This window comes from Sander vitreus, chromosome 2 (genome assembly GCF_031162955.1).
Source record: "Sander vitreus isolate 19-12246 chromosome 2, sanVit1, whole genome shotgun sequence".
In the NCBI taxonomy this organism is placed as follows: Eukaryota; Metazoa; Chordata; class Actinopteri; order Perciformes; family Percidae; genus Sander; species Sander vitreus.
This window is the reverse complement of record NC_135856.1, coordinates 28,415,092-28,436,118: the sequence shown is the minus strand read 5'-3', so window position 1 is coordinate 28,436,118 and position 21,027 is coordinate 28,415,092. Positions and strand designations below refer to the sequence as shown.

Here is a 21,027-nt window from a genome sequence, read left to right as displayed (position 1 = left end):
ATTTTGTAATTTATGGAGTGATACAAAGAGATATCCAAAATTCCCTTTGTAAAAACCTTTGACTCTAATATGTCAACAAAATGAAACACAAATGTTCAACTGTGACTATATCCAATGTTAACATTTCTGTTCTGGAAATGTTTGCTAATTAGCACATATTTACTTAAATAATACCTTATTTGCATATTTAAACATAAGGTTTCAGAACACTAATAATACAAAAAAGAATTGCCTTAATGGAAGTAATCAACTGTGGAAGTTTCATGGTGATATCTATGAGTTTAAAATGTACACCTTATTCACATGTCATTTAGAATGGAATGGATTTCAGTTGCTATTTTGGGAAAAGGTACACAACTTAACAGTGTTTGTGTGTGCAGGTTGCGATCATCCAGCGACAGCTCCCTCAGGAAGACCCACGCTGACCAGATCAGTGTGTCGTCTTCTGGCTCCAGCAGTTCAGACATGGAGGACCTCTCTGCCCCTCAGCCCTCCCCCCTCAGACTCAAACTCAAGGTGAGTGCTGAAGTTAGATTTATGGTAGTCTCGCTTTGCCAGACCATCCACATGCGGAGGAGCGGAGGAGGGTCTGGCTAGTCCACACAGCATTCCTGGATGGGAGAAAAACGTGCTCCGGTTTATTGCCATTTCTTGAAACCAATCACAATCGTCATGGGCAGCTCTAAGCTCCACATGGAGCCGCTACAAAAAATAGTTGTGCGAGAGAAAACTCAGATTGGACAGATAGTCTAGCTAGCTGTCTGGATTTACCCTGCAGAGATCTGAGGAGCAGTTAACCATAGTCCTCAGAAATCCACCGGAGTTTAAAATTCCAACACAAAGAAAGCGGAAGGAAACGGAAATCGGCGGAAAAACATGCATCCGGCGAAATTTCCTGCGGCAATGGAGCAATCCCGGAAGTGGAACGTTAAGGATATAAACTAGATTTATGGTAGGCTATCGTTTCCAGCGTGAAGGCTCCGCACGTTGTCGTGGCGCGTGGTCGTATGCCTCTGAATTTTTGTAACTTTTGAGCTTTCAGTTCACCCTGGCTGGCTGGGAAGACTGGTCGAGCAGCTTCGCCTGTACAAACATCTGTATGATTCTTCACATACAGACCACAGGGAGTCAAACGGTCTTAAATATGTGGTCAGAGAGAGACACACCACACTAGAAAAATAAAAAAAAAACATTTTGCAGGAGAGTGTAGATAAACGTGAGAGATGAGAGTCAAAGCTAAAAAAAACAAAACATGGAGTGTTCTTAACAGTGTTACAGGCAGACAGTAGTTTCAATTTGGAGATAAACGACAGTCACGTTAATACTTAGAGTAGATAAATGTAATGTTTCGCTGTACGTCCGTGTTTATCATGGATGTGTTTACTAGTGTTGCCAGGCAGCGATATCACGAATTCCACTATGGCCACGCCAAGACCCGCCCTTCAATAGCATTTATTGGCCAGGTGTCCATGCTTACGCAAGGTAACGTAACCCCATTTGTACATGTCCTGTCCCCTGACCAATTGGCTATCCTAACCTTAACCACTCGAGGTCAAATGCCTAACCCCAACCAATCGAGCTGCTTCGTAGGGCGGGTCTTGACGTGGCCATAGTGGGATTCGTAAATTTGCTGCCGGGCAGCCTGCTTTCCTTTACTTCCTCCTCCTCCTCCTTCTTGCTTCTTCTTGCTTCTTCTTGCTTATTCTCCAGATTATTTTGTTTGTACGCCCTCTGGCATTTTTGGAGAATACCGCAACGAACAATGCGTCAAGCATAAACGTCTGTGTGCATACTTGTAGTGCGCACCATCTATTGGTGCCAGCGCCACGATGTCGAGCGCCAGGATAACTAAAGCTTGACAGTCTCCTGTTTTCATAGCCAGAGTGTATGGAGGTCAGGAGAAGGGACATAGTTAAAAAAATAAAGACAATTTCAAAGGGGTTTTCCACTTAGTTGGTTTAAAAAAACTGTGTAAATGGTTTTAAAATTGGAACACAATATTCCTATTTTCCCCTCTGTCTTTCCCTCTCGCCCCCTCCCTCAGTCTCTGTCAGGCTCGCTCCACAATGTTGCAGAGGATTTCTCCTCCAGCTCCATGTCCTCCTCCTCTCCCAATCTGTCCAGCTCCTCACACCCAGACTTCAGCTCTTCTTCTCTGGTGCTGAGCCCGGAGTCGCCATTGCCCGGCTGCTCTCCTCAGGCCGTGCTGCCCGTCTACAACAAGCAGGTCACTGACTCGTGTATCATCAGGGTCAGCGTGGAGTGCGTCAGCAATGGAAACGTCTACAAGAGCATACTGGTGAGGACGGTGGTTTCTTGATCTTGTGTTTCGGAGGTCAGCCGGGCTTGTTTTTTGGTTGACTTAGTCGAACACTCTCTTAAAGAAAAAAGTAGGAAAGTAGAAGAAAACAGAAAGCGGAACAGGAAGGTCTTGGTATTGCTTAAATCATTTGTGTCGGCACTCATTACATGGAAAGAAAACATGACATGTTTCATCAAAGAGTATTTCAAAAATAAAACAAAAGATTTGTGCATGATCAGAAGTCTAAAAGTTAAGGATTTTTCCTGTGGCATTTGCAAAAAAGCTGCTGTGCTGTTATCAGCCAATGATTTATGAATGAACCCTTTAAGACAACATTATTAATTTAAACTGAAACTACTAACTTAAACTAATTTACCCGGCTGCCATGTTGAAAACAGTCGAGCCAAAACCAAGCACCGCCCACCGGCCGGAGCAGATGTTCACGTTTTTACAGCTAAACAGTTTACTAAAATATGTTTCTGAAAACATTTGAGGGGAGAAATATGCAATGCAGTAATAGAATCTTGATTTATATTTGATCAGCGCTGCCTAGTTTGACAGTTTGATCGGCGTTCTTGAGCCGTCATTCACACAGCGTTGGAGACTCTTCGGCTCTGATTGGTTGTTTTCCTTATGCCATTAGGAGCACCAGGAGGAGGCAGAGGAAGGGGATTTTTTTTCACAGATTATCTGCCTCATGTACTGCAGTACTGTCAGGGTATAGTGACACTTTCAGCAAATATGACAAAGTATTTTGTTTTAAAAGTAACTGTGGCTTTAGAAGATTTCTGAAGATTCTTAAAGCCATTTAGCAAATTCTAAATCATTTGATTCCTCTCAGTCACCTTGAAAGACGCAGCAAATATCGTCAATGTAACTAGTATTTTAACAGTTTGGGAAGATGCCTATTTTTTGCACAGATTGAGCCCATGCTTGTCCCTAAAATCTGTTGGAAAAAAAAAGATCAACAAAAATGATCAAGAAATAGTTCATGACAGAGTTGGCTAAGTCAATGATAAACTGATTAGGTGGATATTCTGCATGGTCTCAACGGTGTGCGTACATGCATGCGTGCGTTTGTGTGTGAAATTGCTGCTCGCATACCTGATGAAGGTCGGAAAGAAACGTGTCAATAAATATTCTTTATCTCATTTGAAAGAGTCACTGGAATCTCTGAACATAAAATCACTCTATGAACAGCAGGAAACAAAAACATGTTCTAAATACTGTTTCCTCTCCAGCTGACCAGTCAGGACCACACGCGTCAGGTGATTCAGAGGGCTCTGGAAAAACACAACATGGAGGACATCTGCCCCCGTGATTACAACCTCTGCCAGATGCTCAACAATGGCAAAGGTGAATATATTTTCCTCTAGCAGGTCAGGTACAGTATAACCTGCTCAGAACAGGATTAACTTCAAGGCCTCCTTTACTCCTTTTCAGGGCTTTTGTACACCAAGTCTTTTTTTTTTTTTTTTTTGTTAGTTGTCATCAAATACAAGACACAAGGAAGACCACGAATGATGTGTAGTATTTAAACTGATTATGTACTGGACTACAAAGCTGCCAGGCAATCAGCATCAGACCTAAAATGTACTATATTTATATTTTGGGGGTGGCAGTAGCTCAGTCTGTAGGGAGTTGGTTTGGGAACCGGATGGTCGATGGTTCAAGTCCTAATACGGACCAAAGTATGGTGGTGGACTGGTAGCTGGCGAGGTGCCAGTTCACCTCCTGGGCACTGCCAAGGTGCTCTTGAGCAAGGCACCGAAACCCCAACTGCTCGATGCACCTGTCCATGGACAGCTGCAGCTCCCTCACTCTGACATCTCTCCATTATTGCATTGCACTGAGCATGTGTGTGAAATTCAGGCCAGTGTGTAATGTGTATAATAACAAATGGAGTGAAAACATTGTAATTTCCCTTGCGGGATTAATACAGTATAAATTATTATTATAAGGTTCAGCCTAATGGACAGGAGTCATTGTTCTCTTTTCTTTTACACTAAAGCGAGAAATCGACTTGAACATTTTTGTGTAAACTGGCTAAATGTACAGCAGTATTTAATCTAGTAGCAGAAGAAGTTTGGGCTTCTGTAACACAACGATAAATGTCAGGAAATCCATTATAGAGGAAGCAAAAACCAGCTCCTTTTAATAAACTATAATGCAAATCCACTGCAAGACATGGAGGGGTATAACTCAAGTTATTTTCAGCTGGAAAACTCTTATTATATTTTTGTTGTCTTCAATGATGCTTTCATTCTTTCTAAATAGATTTAAAATGCCGGCATTTCCGAAAAATACTCTTATCATTGTGAGAAACAGCTGTAATTCCTAACTGAAATAGAAGCAGATGAAGTAAGCTAAGGTAAAATAAAATAAATGTAATCACTTCATTCCTCTTTCTGCCTCAGAGCTCCAGATCCCCGACAAAGCCAACGTGTTTTATGCCATGTGCACGTCCGCCAACTATGACTTTGTGCTGCGTCAGCACTGGAGGAGTCACAGGAGACATCTGGGCTCCTCTTCCAGTCCTGGAGCTCAACCCAGGAGCCGCTACGCCAGGTGAAATGCATCTGTCCTGGCTGACTGGCTGACAGAGGAGCTGCTCATGTGCAAACAAACACATCCATATTTACTCACCGCCATGAGATATGAGCCACTCTGAAATAGAGACTCAACAACCGAGCTTTGACTGCAAAATATCCTTGTGGAGTTCTCATCTTTGCCTGGAGCAACACTGAAATGTGTTATACCGAGAATTATTATGGACTGTTTAAAAGAGCGATGCAAGAAGAGAGAAATATCCAAGTACACCGAAGTGAGACACCAAGTAGGATTTTCTAATTGTCATCCATCATCTTGAACATCAACACCATTGGATAAATGAAGCACAATTCCCAGGACCTGTTTTTCCTAAAATAAACACACTTGTATTATGTAGACAAAGGCACATTACATCGTGGATTATTGGGCATCATGAGGTGAACAGTGCCTAACGTATCACTGCAGCGACATACAAACAGGATGAGGATCAGCTGGTCTGGGAGTGGTGTCACGATGCTACAGAAGAAAACGTGGCCGCAGTTTCTCGTCTGGGACTCAGACGAGACGTGGCACTTTTCTTTCCAACGTGTGTTGCTGAATGAGTAACTGACTCCTTTAACTAAGCAAAGCAGAGTGACTAAGTAGGGATGCTCACTGTTAGTCTATGAGGAACGGTTTTAGTCATGCTGACCGCGTTGAAGAACAATGAGACTCCCCCTTAAATCAAATGGTGTTTGAAACAATGTTTGCACTCCTGACATTGAGATTTAATTTGTCTGAGAGTCGGTAAAAAGTATTCAGTCGTCTTCTAGTTGAGGATTTAAATGTTTTAATGTAACTTAATTTAATTAACTTAAATTATGAAATGCATTTCAGTATTCAGCTTTTAGAGCAAAAGTGGCATGAGGAAAATGTTAGTGTTAGTTTCTGTTTGTTTTGTTGGTTTTGGATTCTCTTTTCAGTCTTCAATGCTAATCTGTTTTTAGTGTACTTAAGTTGCTTTGAAGCTCAACTTAAGTTCGCATTATTTTGAATGAAGAAACAGACTTTTTACTGTCTGCTGTAATTAAACAAAGGAGACATTGTATGTGTGCATAACGTACACATGCCCAGTGGTCTTGCCTGGACTGTGGCATTTACATCAGAGGGTTTAAAGAGGACTTGAACAGCTGATGTAGAAGTATCTCTGGTGTGGTTTTCCTCGCTGATGATAAAGGCCGTGATTCAGGTCAGGCTGCTAGTCACTACAGTCTGTAACACAGTGAGTGGTATGAAGCTCACTCCACCCGTGTGAGGCTGTGAATGAGATTAACCTGAAGAATGTTTTTGTGTATGTAAAAACAAAGTGTCTTAGTATGTGAATTTAAGATCATCTCAGTGATGTGAAATCGTCCCCCAAAACTCTTAAGGCAGCTTTTTTTTAAGTATTAAAAGTAAAAATTGGGGTTTGAAGGGTAAGTCAAGATTTTAGAGTGGTTAACATATTTAGAATGAACAAAACAAACACACTGGTGACGTTTCTCCTCAGTTTTGGGCCGGATTTAGCATCACTGGGGGCAGCTTAAATGCTGCTGGGGTTTGGTTGGAAGTCACGAGAATGGTTGGTAATAAAGGTCTGGCAGCTGCAACATAAAATATGAAGGAGTCCACAGAGTGATGTCTGTCTGTCTGTCTGCTGACTGTATTATTAGTAGCTTTCATGTTCATTATCTTCCTTCATTATGTATGAAATGTAAGTGAAGTCGTCAAACGTTACTGTATGCAAGTTGTAGTTCAAGCCTAATGTACACGTCTTTGTTCTAATATTTTATTTCAACAGATTCTTTATTTTTAAATTTTAATCTTAGCACTTCCTGTTTATAATTGGTATTTAATGTCCACTAATAAAGACAATTTGCCATTTATCATAGTGCCACAATTGTTTTTATGTATTGAGTTGCTTATGATTTAGGAACTTCTTGAGTCCAGAAAAAAAGAAAAGGCTGATATTTTTTCATACCACTGTTGGGTGGCTTTAGTTTATATGTTTAATATTTGTAAAAAATGTATATGAGCTCTGGCTTGGTAGGTCTGCCAGGGAGGGACTGCCAACAACTGAAACTAAAACTGAACATTTGGGTAAACATGATGGTTGTAACTGACCAGCAGGTGGAGCCAAACCAACTCCAAAGCTTTAAATGTTTTTTCTCGCTTCGCTCAGCCGCCTAGTTCAAAGCCAAACAACTGGTTTATCCAGTCAAACATCCAGTCTGTTCAGGAGTGACCTACATTTCACGTCCTACAATTTCAAGCGAGTTAACATAACATCTGTGTGGGGAAACAATGTTGTCTAAGCAGTTGAAGAAATCATATTGCGGTGAGAACCAAACAAAAGAACAAACACAAATGATCATGACTAAAGACCTGCAGAAATGTAGCCTAAAGCGAGTGAGCAGAGGAGAGTCGGGTCAGCGGGGGCATTCTCCTGCCTCTGCATCCTGATAAAACATTCAACAATGTGGGAGGTCAGAGGTCACAGTGACAGATGTGTGTGTGGGGAGGGGGGGGGTTGTGAGAGGTTGTGACCTGTCTGGCCAGTCTGCTGCATGTTGTCGAAGCTCTAATTTCCAGGCACCATGAACACTGTGTGTGTGTGTGCGCTTGTTGTACTGTGTGTGTGTGTGTGTGTGTGTGTGTGTGTGTGTGTGTGTGTGTGTGTAGTGAGAGGTTGTGACCTGTCTAGCCAGTCAGCTACAGTATATGAAGCTGTAATTTCCATATTTTGTGACACTTGGGTCACATGCTCACTTCACCCTCAGCTGAACACTTCTATTACATTAAGGCATCTGTGTGTTTTTCTTACCTGAGGGCAGAGCAGAGTCTCTTTTTCCTCACTTGTGGTTTCTTGTTGTCCTCCTCTGCCCCGGGGCCTCGTGGCTAATTGAGTCCTAATGACTTCCAGTGTGTACAGGGCCAGATCAGGCCGCTTTCCTGGCATGAGCTTACAAACAGATGAATCAATCAATAGACTGACTAACATTCAGTCAACTGGTGTCATGTGAGAACCGAATATAAAGTAGTCTCTGTTCACTTCGTGTTGACTGACGGAAGATTCACTCGGAGCTGCTGAAATTTGTTTTACATGATTTGTGTTTAATGTAGCGTTTGCTCTTTTTAATGGAATAAATTAGGCCTGCAGCAAAAATAAAATCATCAGTAGTTTGGTTTAGTAGAAGCTCAGACTGTGATGCAAATAATAGTTTGTTTGGAGCCAACATTTTAGAGATGTTACATATAAAGATAGAAATGTTTGGTGAGTGGAGTGCCCCCCGGGCACCGAGCATGAGTTGCAACGTTCCCCGTTCACTAAAAAATAATGAAATAGTAATTACAAATGTTCGGTGAGTAATTAAGAACAACACTTATCTATCTGGATTAGCAGCAGCACAATGAGAACTAGAAAGCACTCAAAGAGCATTTGCAGCTGTATCAGGTCTGCCTTATCTAATTTATTTAGAAGATTAGGCAAATAGATGAAAGATTATTTCATATTTCTATCTGCCTGGAAATATTATTGCTTTGAGGAAGGATGAATTGTACCAAATTTCAGTTGAGGAAGATTTCTGACCAGAGAGTGTGGCAGCACGAGTTGAGCCTGTTGCTGTAGTTCCACGTATTGGTGAAAGAGTTTATGTGCACTTATATAAATTATGCTGCACAGAAGTTATGGTGGTCGTTACCAAACAGGCCTCACATACCAGAATTCGGACACCACTTAAAATAAAATATTTAAAAATGTAATATTTCGTTTAATTTGTTCTTTTTGTAGCGCGTTTCCTCTATTTCTATCAGGTATCAAATAACGATGTTTGTATGAGAGACTGAAACATGCAGGGATAGTTTGAGGTAAAGGCTTAAGTTTTCATGTAATCATGCGATAACTATTTCTTTAATTTAATCTGTTATTATTTTGCTGCTGATCAGGAGGAAAAAAATCATGAGGAATTTATGCACTCTTGTCCTCTGTTGCCTTCTACAGAAAAATTTAGCTCTTTGTTACTTTTTCATTTAGGCCTTAATCATAATAAGCTTACACAATTTGAAAAAAAAACTCCAAGTAAACAAACTTTTAACATTCCTTCAAGTCAATCAAACAATTACAAATAAACGCAAAACAACTACAAAGAGAGGCAAATCAACTGCAAAGAGACACAAGAAGACTACAAGGAGAGACAAAACAACTACACAGAGACAAAATGACTGAAAAAGACACAAAATGACTACAAAGATATGCAAAACAACTACAAAGAGACAAAATTACTGAAAAAGACGCAAAACAACTACAAAGAGAGACACAAAATGACTAGTAAAAGATGCAAAATAACTACAAGGAACACAAAACGACTATAAAGAGACAGTATGGAGGATTGTGCAAGACGTTCAACATGAGTTACATGTCTCCTGTTCACTCAACTGAGAATAATAACCAACAACTAATCACAGATTAGTGTATGTGAGGCATAGGCCACTGTGTGAGCAAGTCAGCCTACAGTAAAATGTAAGTATGTAAGCAAGTGTGTGTGTGTGTGTGTGTGTGTGTGTGTGTGTGTGTTTGTGTAGGTTATGCCTGTCCAGTCACGCACAGATATACAGTACAGTAGGTCAGTGGGAGAAGATCTGCTCACATGCTCATGTAAACATATTTCTAATGCCTCTTTTGGTGTGTGTGTGTGTGTGTCCTGTGGTGGCTGTACAGTAGCAGATCTGTGGTGTAACAGTAGACAGATGGGAGAAATAGCTGAGACTAATCTAAAGGGGTTAATCCACTTAATAACCATCACGAAGGACTGCAGGTTACCTAACCAACCAAAGCTTCAACATGTTGTTTGTCTGTGAGGCTGCTGCTGGAGCTCCAAAAATGGAAAAATGCAAGACTGTGCATTAATCCTGATGAAACAGCACAGTACCAGCTGTGTGTGCTGTATCTGAAGCATCAACGTTATATAAACATGTCGGTTAAAGGGTAGATAAGTTTGTCTCAATGATCTCCTGATGGGAGATGAAATTACTTTGTTTTGTGTAAAAATGCATTCAAACACGTATCAAGTAAATAAAACAGGCTAGGTACGACATATTTGTTTTCAAGTGCCGTTTAAAAATGTCAACAGAGGCTGCCTCTCTAATATCTTCGGGTGGTCTGTTCCATAGTTTGGGAGCTGTGGAACAACAACTTTCTTTTTGGTGGGGTTTTGAGTATTTAGAAAACCAGCAGAAGAGGATCTAAGGGTTTGTAAAGGAACATAAGACGACAGGGAATTTGTGAAGTAGGCCGGTCCTAAGCCGCACAGAGCTTTGTATACAAGTAGTATATAAGTAGAAGGACTTTTAAATCAATTCTAGAGGATACAGGGAGCCAGTGCAGTGTAGCTAAGACCGTAGTCATGTGTTCTTCCTAAATTTACAGGCCTTTTAGTATGAATCCCCTCTACAGAGTTTTCTTGCTGAGCAGAACAGCGGAGTGAAGGGACAGTAACACTAAAAGGGAATTTATTCCTAAAAAGAACATAACTTTGGGAGATACTCAACATGATTTGGCCAATCCAGACTGCTGAAGCCTCAGATTAGAATGACTGTGGATTTTGTCTCCTATCTTTGAAATGTTTTGTTCAGCTGCTCACAGGCAAAAATTAATATCATTTATATATATATATATATATATATATATATATATATATATATATATATATATATATATATATATATAGTAATAATTTGACACATTTTAACACTGGGAGGTCAGAGTGTTATCTGCCGAGGGAGTTCAGTCACGTAATTACTGTCTGTATTTAAATCCCTCCGAGAGCGGACGCAGCCATTGCCTGTGAGAAGATCCACACCGTCACAGCAAGGCTGCAGACACAGCATCCGGAGGCTTCTATGATCATCTCTGGGGACTTTAATCATGCAACTTTGGATTCTATTTTGGCTGTTTTTCACCAGGTTGTAGACTGTCCTACTAGAAACAACAGGACAATTGATCTCCTGTATGCTAATGTGAGGGATGCATACAGAGCGACCCCCTCCCCCCACTGGGGAAGTCTGGTCACAACCTGGTTCACCTACAGCCACTGTACACTCCCCTGGTCCAACAACAGCCGGTGACAACTCGCACCATCAGGAGATGGTCCCCTGAGATGAAAAGTGCCTGAGAGACTGTTACAACACCACAGTCTGAGAATGTGCTGATCAACCCGCATGGTGAGGACATAGAGGGGATAACACATTGTCTGACAGACTACCTGAACTTCTGCGCAGATGTGGTCTCCCCCATCAAGACTGTCCGCTGTTACCCTAATAACAAGCCATGGGTAACGCGGGTAGTCAAGGCTGTCCTCAACAAGAAGGCTGCCTTCAGGAGCAGGGACAGGGAGGCCATGAAGGCAGCACAGCAGGAGGTGAAACACTGTGTGAGGGAAGCTAAGGACAGCTACAGGAAAAAGGTGGAGCAGAAGCTGAGGGAGAACAACATGAGGGAGGTCTGGGAAGGTGTGAGGACCATCACAGGTCACACAAAGACCAGAGCTACAGGTGGGACAATGGAGAGGGCGAATGAGCTGAATAACTTCTTCAACAGGTTTAACCAGCCCTTGTCCTTGTCCCCCCCCCCCCCACCGCAGCCATCTCTCCTTCTTCCCTCTACACAACTCCCCCCTGACACCACAATCCCCCCCTCCTCCTCCCCCACCTCAACACAATCCCTGCTTCACATCACCACAGACCAGGTCAGAGGACAGCTGAGGAAGCTCCGGCCCAGGAAAGCAGCAGGCCCGGATAAAGTGTGACTACTAAAGACCTGCGCTGCAGAACTGGGGGAAACACTACAACGGATCTTCAACCTTAGCCTACAGCTAGGGAGAGTGCCCACTCTCTAGAAGACATCCTGCATCGTTCCGGTTCGCAAGAGGAACAGGACCAGCGAGCTGAACGACTTCCGACCGGTGGCACTCACTTCACACCTGATGAAGACGTTGGAGTGGCTCTTCCTCAGCCTCCTCAGACCTCAAGTACAACACGCCCAGGACCGGCTGCAGTTTGCGTACCAGCCAAATGTTGGTGTGGAGGATGCCATCCTCTACATGCTACACCGAGTCCACTCCCATCTGGATAAGGGAAGCGGCACAGTGAGGATCCTTTTCTTGGGCTTCTCCAGTGCCTTCAATACCATCCAGCCCCCTGTACTTCAGGACAAACTGAACAGGATGGGAGTGGACCCCTATCTGGTAGACTGGATCAAGGATTACCTCACTGACAGGCCACAGTACGTCAGGCTGAAGGACACCACGTCTGACACTGTGGTAAGCAGCACTGGAGCCCCCCAGGGCACAGTGCTGGCTCCTCTTCTCTTCACCCTGTACACCTCGGACTTCTGTTACAACTCAGAGCTGTGTCACATACAGAAGTATGCCGTTGACACAGCCATCGTTGGGTGTATCAGGGGTGACAGAGAGGAGGAGTATCGGAGTCTGGTGGGCGATTTTGCTCTCTGGTGTCGCACTAACTGCCTACAGCTCAACACCTCTAAGACGAAGGAGCTGGTCATTGACTTTGGGAGGTCCAGACCAAGACCGCGACCAGTCCTGCTAGAGGGAGCTGAGGTGGAGGCTGTGCAATCATACAAATACCTCGGGTTGTGGCTGGATAATAAACTTGACTGGACAACACACACCAGCCACCTGTACAGAAAGACACAAAGCAGGTTGTACTTCCTGAGGAGACTGCGGTCTTTCAACATCTGCAGCAAACTGCTGTTGATGTTTTACCAGTCTGTGGTTACAAGTGTCCTCTTCTACACTGTGGTGTGCTGGGGGCAGCATATCCAAGAAGGACACCTCCAGACTGGATAAAGTGATCAGGCGGACCGGCTCTGTGGTCGGCATGAAGCTGGACTCACTGGTGATGGTGGCAGAGAGGAGGACACTGGACAAACTGCTGGACATTACTGACAATGCCAGCCACCCCCTGCACACCGTCATCAGCAACCAGAGGAGCCTGTTCAGTGGAAGGCTGCTCCTTCCCAAGTGTAGGACCAACAGACTCAAGAACTCCTTTGTCCCTCATGCCATCATACTCTACAACTCCTCACTCGGGGGGAGGAGGAAATAGAATAAATAGGGTAAAGAGGACAGAACAGAACAGGAAGGAAGGGAAGGAGTGGTTGCCACTCACTCATTCACTGTGCAATCAATTAATAATCTACTCACATACATACCTGGACACTCTAACTGCTCTTAACTGCTAATTTATGCTAAATGTCATTTATTTATTAACTGTACAATAACACAATACCATACACAGTCCTATATATCTATATATTTATCTTTATTTATCTGTAGTTTATTGTTGTTTACTGTTTGTTTACTTTTTGTAAAAAATATTTAGAAAAAAATATTTAGCTAAAGGTTTATTGTCATTGTTATTCTTATACTGTATTTTTTTCTATACTGTATTTTTTTATACCTCTTTATTTAAAGAGTGTTTTGTATGCTGCTAAAATCTGCTGCTGGAAATCTAATTTCCTTGCGGGACTCATCCCAAAAGGATCAATAAAGAGAAGTCTAAGTCTAAGTCTAAGAGGTCAGTGCCCCATGGCACCTAGCTAGCAAATATATAGCTAGGTGCAGGCTTTATAATTTATTTCAAACTGAAAAGCATACATCCCTTTAATTGCAAATGTGATGGCTTATAAGTAGATATGTAAATAATACAGTATATAATACATCATCAATGGTCCACGAGTGTCCCTCCTGATCGATTAAAGAGCTAAGAAGCTAAAAAAAAAAAGAAAAGCGAAGCAGGCTATAATAGCATTAGATACCACAACAAAAGCCATCCTTCACTTAAATATGTTCACACACCCTTACAGCTTTAGACTGACTGACTGACTGACTGACTGACTTTATTGATCCCAAACTGGGAACCTTTTGTTAAAGCAGCGAGGGACATGGCATACTAATTATACAACAAATACAATAATAAATAAGATAAGATACTCACACTTTTATGGCATGTGGCAGGTATGATTTCCTGTAGCAGTCGGTGTGACACCGAAGCTGTCTGAGCCTTGTGGAGAAAGTGCCTCGCTGTAGAACCAGTGTGGGGGGGGGGGGGAAGGTGGTCAGGGTTAGCACAGCACAGCTTCAAATATCTCCTGCTTATGAATTTCAGTGGCTTATTGTTATTGCTGAGCAGCAAACCATTTTTTATCAGAAACAACCTCACCTTATTGCCTTCCTGTGAAGTCTTATCAGAGTTTCTTGTAAAGGTAGGTCGTCTACCTCCTCTCCGTGTTTAATTAACTTCTCCAGTGATGTTCCAGATCAAATATTTATGGAACGACGTAGCAGCTTGGCTTTAAAACTATGCACTTGAGTTAAAGTGTTTGAGGGCTATTAGTTTTCCTCTGATGTCAGTTAAATATGTGTATTGTACACACACAGCTCACAAACATGTATCAATTGAAGTGGAAGTAGGGGCGACACATTCATAACACCTGAGTCAGAGTTCTCCAACAGCTAAGGTAGGAAACTTCTGGAAAACGTCTGGCCTGAATTAGTATTCATGTTTACAGAGCATGAAGCTGTTCTTTGGTTGGGTGAAGTAATGTGAAGTGTTTCCTGCAAAGCTCAGCTTAATGGAAAGTTTTAATGAGGCTTACTAATGAGATGAATCCCCTTCGGATTTCTGTTAATATTTTTTTACATTGCATAGTATTTGATAAAAAAAATTTTTTAAAAAAAAGATTAGACAGATAGCTTTAAAAAAAATAGTTTGACATTTGGGAAATACGCTTATTTGCTTTCTTGCCGGTGGCGAGATACCATTCTTATGTCTGTGCGGTAGCTGGAGCCAGCAGCCGGTTAGCTTAGCTTAGCATAAAGACTTGAATACGGGGGACACAGTTAGCTTGGCTTTGTCCAAAATCTACCTACCAAAACCTCTAAAGCTCACTAGTTAACACGGTATATCTTGATTATTAATTATTCTTATTCTCCTGGCTGTTGCTTTAGAATACAGACATAAATTGAGTATCAATCTAACTATCATCTAACTCTCAACAAAGCAAATAAGTGTATTTCACAACATTTCAAACTATTCTTTGAGACAAACGTGGGATTGAATTGTGTAAAATGTGCTAAGCTCAATATAGTAAAAATGTTTTGTTAATATTTAGACATCTTCTGAACAAATGAAGGGCCTTGAAGTGGAAGTAACTTTTGTGCCACTCCTCTCACAGTGACATATATGGGAAAGAACAGCATTGTGTTATATCAAATGACTACTCATGATGAATCCATGTTTTACTTCATTTGTGTTTTAGTTTCATTTGTGTTAAAGAAATAGATAAATCCCTAAAAAAAACTGGATAGGGAAAAATGGGATTCGTCACAAAACCTCCATTTGGACATGCACGCACGCACGCACGCACGCACGCACGCACACACACACACACACACACACACACACACACACACACACGTACGAAAACGGGCTACTTCCTGTAGCACAAGGCAATATATGGCAATGGGACCCAAGGGTGGTTAAGCATTGCATAACATGGAGCTGATTCATCTCTCTCTCGCACACACACGCACGTACACACACGCACATACACACACACCACACAGTTATTCCTAGTGACCTACTTTCATTTCAAAAGTGCTCAGCTTTCTTGAGGCCTATTTTTACTTGTAAATGCATCGGTAGGCTATAGCGTGTGTGTCTATGTGGATGTCTTTTCATAGCGAAGTCACTAAAGTTCTGTCAAATTGTTGTTACACAGCCATCTGTAGCAGTGCACACACCCTCACATACATGCATATATACTGACCTATTTCACAGTGCTGTGTAGGACAGAGGCAGCGGGGATTGAATGGGTCATGGCAGGCAACATAACTCTCTCCTGAACTGCAGCCAACCAAGCATGTTCAACAGAGGAGTCGTTTTTCTCCCTCGCTCTGTTTTCTCTTTCAGGCTTTCTGTAGGCGTGTACTGAATCTGAACCCCATTTATGGTGGTGGAAATAAAATATATATTCAGATTATGAAATTGTCATTTGGCCACTTTTAGAAATAACCTGTACACTTAAACTAAACTAAAAATGTACTGCAAAACATCAAAAATGTAAATTGAAATCAGAAATTCAGTAAAGAAAGACACAGAAGGTGATACTCAACACTACATATTTATTCAAATTATACAAATAATCATCAGAGGAACTGAAGGATGAAATACAAAAGATACACCTAAGGTTTATTAATAGCTCTAATAAACCTCACTAAGAGAACCTGAGACTCTCCATTAGCACCGTGTCCAGTCATGCTGCAAAGTGTTTATTAATTCATGAACTGTGTTACTTATTCTTTAACTTTTCAGTGACCATTATTCATTCACAATTAGCATTATTTTGATTGCTTTATCCGATTTTTCCAACAAACACAGCACAACATGGGCCTCATAACAGAAAAATATCCTAACTGGTTGTCCTATCTTAACTTAAAACTTAACAATAGAATAAATCCAATCTTCCTATTACAGAAGCAATTCCTAAACTCATGCCTGTGTCCTATCCTATCTTAGATCTCTTATCTTCTTAACTTAAGAAATCCTAACAATAACTGTAAATTTGATTCTTAAAGGTTTTTTTTTCGATTGCCTAAGCACTATTATGAAAACAGGGACCGGTTTTTCAGAAACACTACACACAATTAGCAGAACACCTCAGACCCTTTGCAAAATGAAACACCCTTGCAAAAACTATACACTAATTTATAAAAAACATAAAACATACCATATGAAACACACACGTTTCATACGACTTAAAGTGCCCATATTATGAAAAAAATCACTTTTTCTGGGATTTGGGGTGTTCTTTTGTGTCTCTGGTGCTTCCACAGGCATACAAACTTTGAAAAAAAATCCATCCATGCTGTTTTGAGTGAGATACGGTTTCTGAATGTGTCCTGCCTTCAGTCTCTGGGTGAGCTGTTCAAAATCGGCACGGCTTGTGACGTCACAAGCCGAAACGAGCTGGCTAACTGCAACCATTAGCTTGTAGCGTTAGCTTTAGCATGACGCTAATGCTAACGCTAGCATGCCACCTCGTTCTCAATGGCAAAGCACTGCTACAACACACACAAGTTCACCATAATCTACAAAAGAACTACTTACATGTGCGCCCTCATTTAGAAGTCTCCCAGCTAATCCCGCCTCGTAACTGACCAAAGTTGGAGAAACAGCCTTTCTTTTACTGTCTATGGAGCTAGCTAGCTGACATGATCTACATCTGAGCTACTGCACATGTGCGAGTGCAATCAAAGATAGTACAGAAGAAGAAGAAGAAAAGAGGTCTCACTCTGTAGCTAAAACAGAGACCAGCTGAAAAGAGGCTCTGCAGCAGTGAGAGAGAGCTGTGCAGTACAACAAAAATATGGTGTTTTTTGAAAATTAAACCATGTAAATCTATTCTGGTACAACCTTAAAATACAATTATGAACCTGAAAATGAGCATAATGTGGGTGCTTTAATTCTTTTTGAACCAGTTACACACTGCTGTTGCTAACCTAAAACACTTTTAGCAATTCTACTTCTCAGTGATTAGAGTACTGTAAATGAAGAGAACACAGAGAACGTGCAAATATACAATAAGTTCACCAAACACTACACAAGACCAATGCTGCAGACTGAGGAAAATATAATATAATAATATTTCTCTCCATATACCCAAATTAGTCAACATGTCAACATGGAGAATCACAACAAAACATGTCCAAGTTGTCATGCTACAGTACCACAGTAGTGTGTATAACACTATTAGCTCAGCAAACAACAGACAAACATAAAATACTGTATCCAGTACAGGTTACAATTACAGTAAAAAAAACAACAACAAACAAACAAAAATATCTGAAAGTAAATAAAATACAGTACATAAAATACTAAACTTACCTGCTGCGTTTGTATAGTGCTTGAACCTGATTGGTGTGTCTACAATTAAGCAATCATGTGTTTCACAGATTGGCTGATAGTTGTGGTCATTTGACAGTCAGTGCTTTGGAATTGCAAGGAAGTGACATCATGATATACTTCTGTGTCTAATATATACAAGTGTGTTTAGTGTTTTGCAAATCACGGTGTGCGTTGTTTTGCAAAAAGTGTGAGGGTGACCTTGTGCTTATAGTGGTGCACATCTGGGCCAATGTTTTGCTCCTTGAGTGTAAGGTTTTGATAATTGTGTAATACTTTTGATTTCAGTGTGTAAGCACTTGTCCTGTCATGCCTGTATCTTTGATTAGAATGAGAATTAGAATCAGTCTGCCAGTCACCTTTAGCAAAGAACTAAGTGCTTTTGTGATCTGTGCGACCACTGGCAGAGCCCCATGCCTCCTTGTAGGCCTCTCCAGAGTCGAACGTATGGCATGCCGATCAAATTATAAAATGAATTGTCTTGGCAGTTGATATATACTGTACATGGTCCGGGGAATTTAAAGCGTCTTCATACGGTTTGAGTAGCCTTTTAATCATGATATTTTGATGTTTGTGTTGTTCCCCTTCTTCATTGTTATTGTCATACCGACCATTTTTGGCAGCTATTTTGAATTTAGGACAGGGTCTATGCCATCCTAACTTAGAATTCCTAACTTGGGAAAGACAGTTCTGTAATAGCTAAATTCCTATCCTAAGATAAGATAGATTTTTTTTCCTGAATGCGGTTAGAAAACAGGGTTTTGTAATACCAGAAATCCTAAATGTCATCCTAAACTGAGATCCTAATCAAATCCAGACTTGTGCATGTTGGTGCTGGTGCTAAAAAGCTGATAATGATATGATGAAATATTTTCCTTACATTTGCATCAGAGGATGCAAAACCTTACAATGTATAATGTAGGGGGATTTGATTGTGAAAAGCAAACATCTGCTATTTACACACTAAGTTAATGTTTAAAGCTGGGTCAGTTTAGCTCCGTTGCACAATGACTTTCTACCGCGCCGAGCTTTTGACAATTTCTCCCTCTCAGCCTGTGAATTTGAGTCTCCTTCAGCAGACATTTCTACAGCAAGTGATGGTATTTGAAGTCTGCTCGGCCTGATATAAACTGTACATCCTCTGTGTGTGGGAAACCGGCTAAAATGACTCAAACCTGAAATACAGAAGTATGACCATACACTCATACATAGTCTAACACACTCCCCAGCTTTCATCCTCCTTACCCCATCCCTGCCTCTCCCTGTGCTGCTGACCTACATACTGCAGCATCGCAGTTACATAACCAGCCAGGGCTGTTGATCGCCGCAGGCAGCCCAGGGCCAACTCCCCCTTCTCTCTTACACACACACACACACACACACACACACACACACACACACACATACACATACACTCACTCCTTGCTATGACTTACCAGCTTTCATTGACTTCCTCGAACTGTAGGGAGTTAAAAACCCAGGGTCATACACCTAAGAGACAGGTGGATTTAAATGTGTTAAATGTCGTTATGCCGTGAGTCACTGTTTGCCGTGTGAGTGACATCTATCAAAGTGGATATTTACCATTTTCCTCAAAACTACACTTTTCCCAACCCAACATTTCAGTAGTTTCATAAACTAAAGTCATAAGAATAAGTTTCAGTCTTTCATAAGAGGTCACTAGAACCCATGATGATGTCATGGAGCTTTCCAAAAGATAATCCTATCATCTCTGAGGCATTAATCAGTGTGTAATTTTTTTTTTTATAAATGTCAGCTTGATGCAAACTGATACATCGGTGATACAAGTGCGTGCGTGCGTGCGTGCGTGCGTGCGTGCGTGCGTGCGTGCTACTGAACTGCTCCCTCCCTCAGCAACAAGACATAGCTTCTTTTTGAATAGTTTGTTAAAGTTTACACGGTACAGGGCATGTGACGTAACCCTCCCTCCCTCCTGAATAACCTCTCTCTCTCTGTCTCTTCTCACCCTCTCCCTCTCCTCCATCCTGTCCTGTCCCTCCTCACTGACCTACTTTTACTCTCCTGGCCCGTTTTCACAAGCCTCCGCACAATACAAAGCAGCTTTTACAGCTCAAAGATGGGTTGGAGAAAAAAAAAGGGGATGAGTGAGAGAGAACAAGAGACACTGAGAGGAGGGACGAGGGAGGAAAGGAAGGGGGAGAAAAAGGTGTGGGAGAGAGAATGAGGAAAGTAGAGTGCCCTACAAAGCACTGCGGTTTTCTTAGGAATGTCACCATGTTATAGCTGGCTGGTGGGTGGCATGGAGGCAGAAGTGGTTCAAATTTCCGACAAAAGTATCAGCGGGCCATCTGTGGTCAGCTGCTACCACACATGTATGTCTATGTGAAACTGAGATGCAGCAACAAGCTACTGTTACTGTACACGAGAAGTGCTGTGGATGCATTTCATTTGCTTCACAAAATGTCAAAATGTGAAGCTGAAAATTATGATTTTTTTTCTTTGGTCCTCCTGTCTTTGTTGATTTTCAGACCAGAGCTGCTGTCTCGAGGTTCTCAAGAAATGTGGGTGTTTCCTTGAAATTGCAACACCTCTGTATCTGATATCTGACTCTCTCGCTCCTGTAATGGCTCTTATGTAATCGTAGTCCGAGGCATGCTCTGCCCATGCCAACTTGTTGTTCCCATCAGCTATTGCTCCATTAACCGCAGGGTCAGATGGAGGATGTGTTCACAGTCTGACGCAGGTTTCTCCCAAGACTATTATATAACTTGTTTATGCTTGTTGCACTCTGATACATTCTGTGATTCTTCTCTCTTCTTTTGTCCAACTAAAGCACATCTGTTAGTATTAGCTCATTTTATGGACTATATCAGACACTTTGCTTATCTGGAAGTACTACATGATGTACTGTAACATTTCTTAGTATGTGGTTTGAAAGGCAGGAGATTTTCTCTCAGTACCTCAGTAAAAGGAGCCTGTTTGCTCTGGCTTTCATTTGACACTGGTTTAGTCAGCTTCCTAATGATGATTATCTTGTCTTTTATTAATTAAAACAGTATTATTTGTTTTGCGTATTTTATGGCTTGTTATTTTTACTTTGGCCACCACAGGGCTGCAAAACAAGCTGTAAATGCAACATTGACGGGGAGCCCTGGTAGCTCACCTGGTAGAGCATACCAAGGCTCAGTCCT

At 41.6% G+C, this 21,027-nt stretch overlaps 1 protein-coding gene and 1 long non-coding RNA gene across 5 annotated transcripts in view; one reads left to right on the top strand and one right to left on the bottom strand.

Moving 5' to 3' along the window:
* The window catches only part of rgl3a (ral guanine nucleotide dissociation stimulator-like 3a), a 28,210-nt gene extending 21,454 nt beyond the window's left edge, over positions 1 to 6,756 (top strand). For all 4 annotated transcript variants that reach the window (XM_078264371.1, XM_078264380.1, XM_078264397.1 and 1 more), the window contains 4 exons: positions 381 to 516; positions 2,045 to 2,299; positions 3,544 to 3,658; positions 4,720 to 6,756. In XM_078264371.1, the coding sequence (XP_078120497.1) occupies positions 381 to 516; positions 2,045 to 2,299; positions 3,544 to 3,658; positions 4,720 to 4,874 (661 nt within the window). In that variant the 3' untranslated portion in view covers positions 4,875 to 6,756. The remainder of the gene's footprint in view (positions 1 to 380; positions 517 to 2,044; positions 2,300 to 3,543; positions 3,659 to 4,719) is intronic.
* LOC144526761 (uncharacterized) lies at positions 510 to 17,271 on the bottom strand. Its single transcript, XR_013502774.1, has 4 exons — positions 17,060 to 17,271; positions 15,720 to 15,886; positions 13,886 to 13,971; positions 510 to 611 (listed from the first exon to the last, which is right to left on the bottom strand). It is a non-coding gene; the product is annotated as an uncharacterized LOC144526761 (long non-coding RNA).
* Positions 17,272 to 21,027: the final 3,756 nt, after the last annotated feature.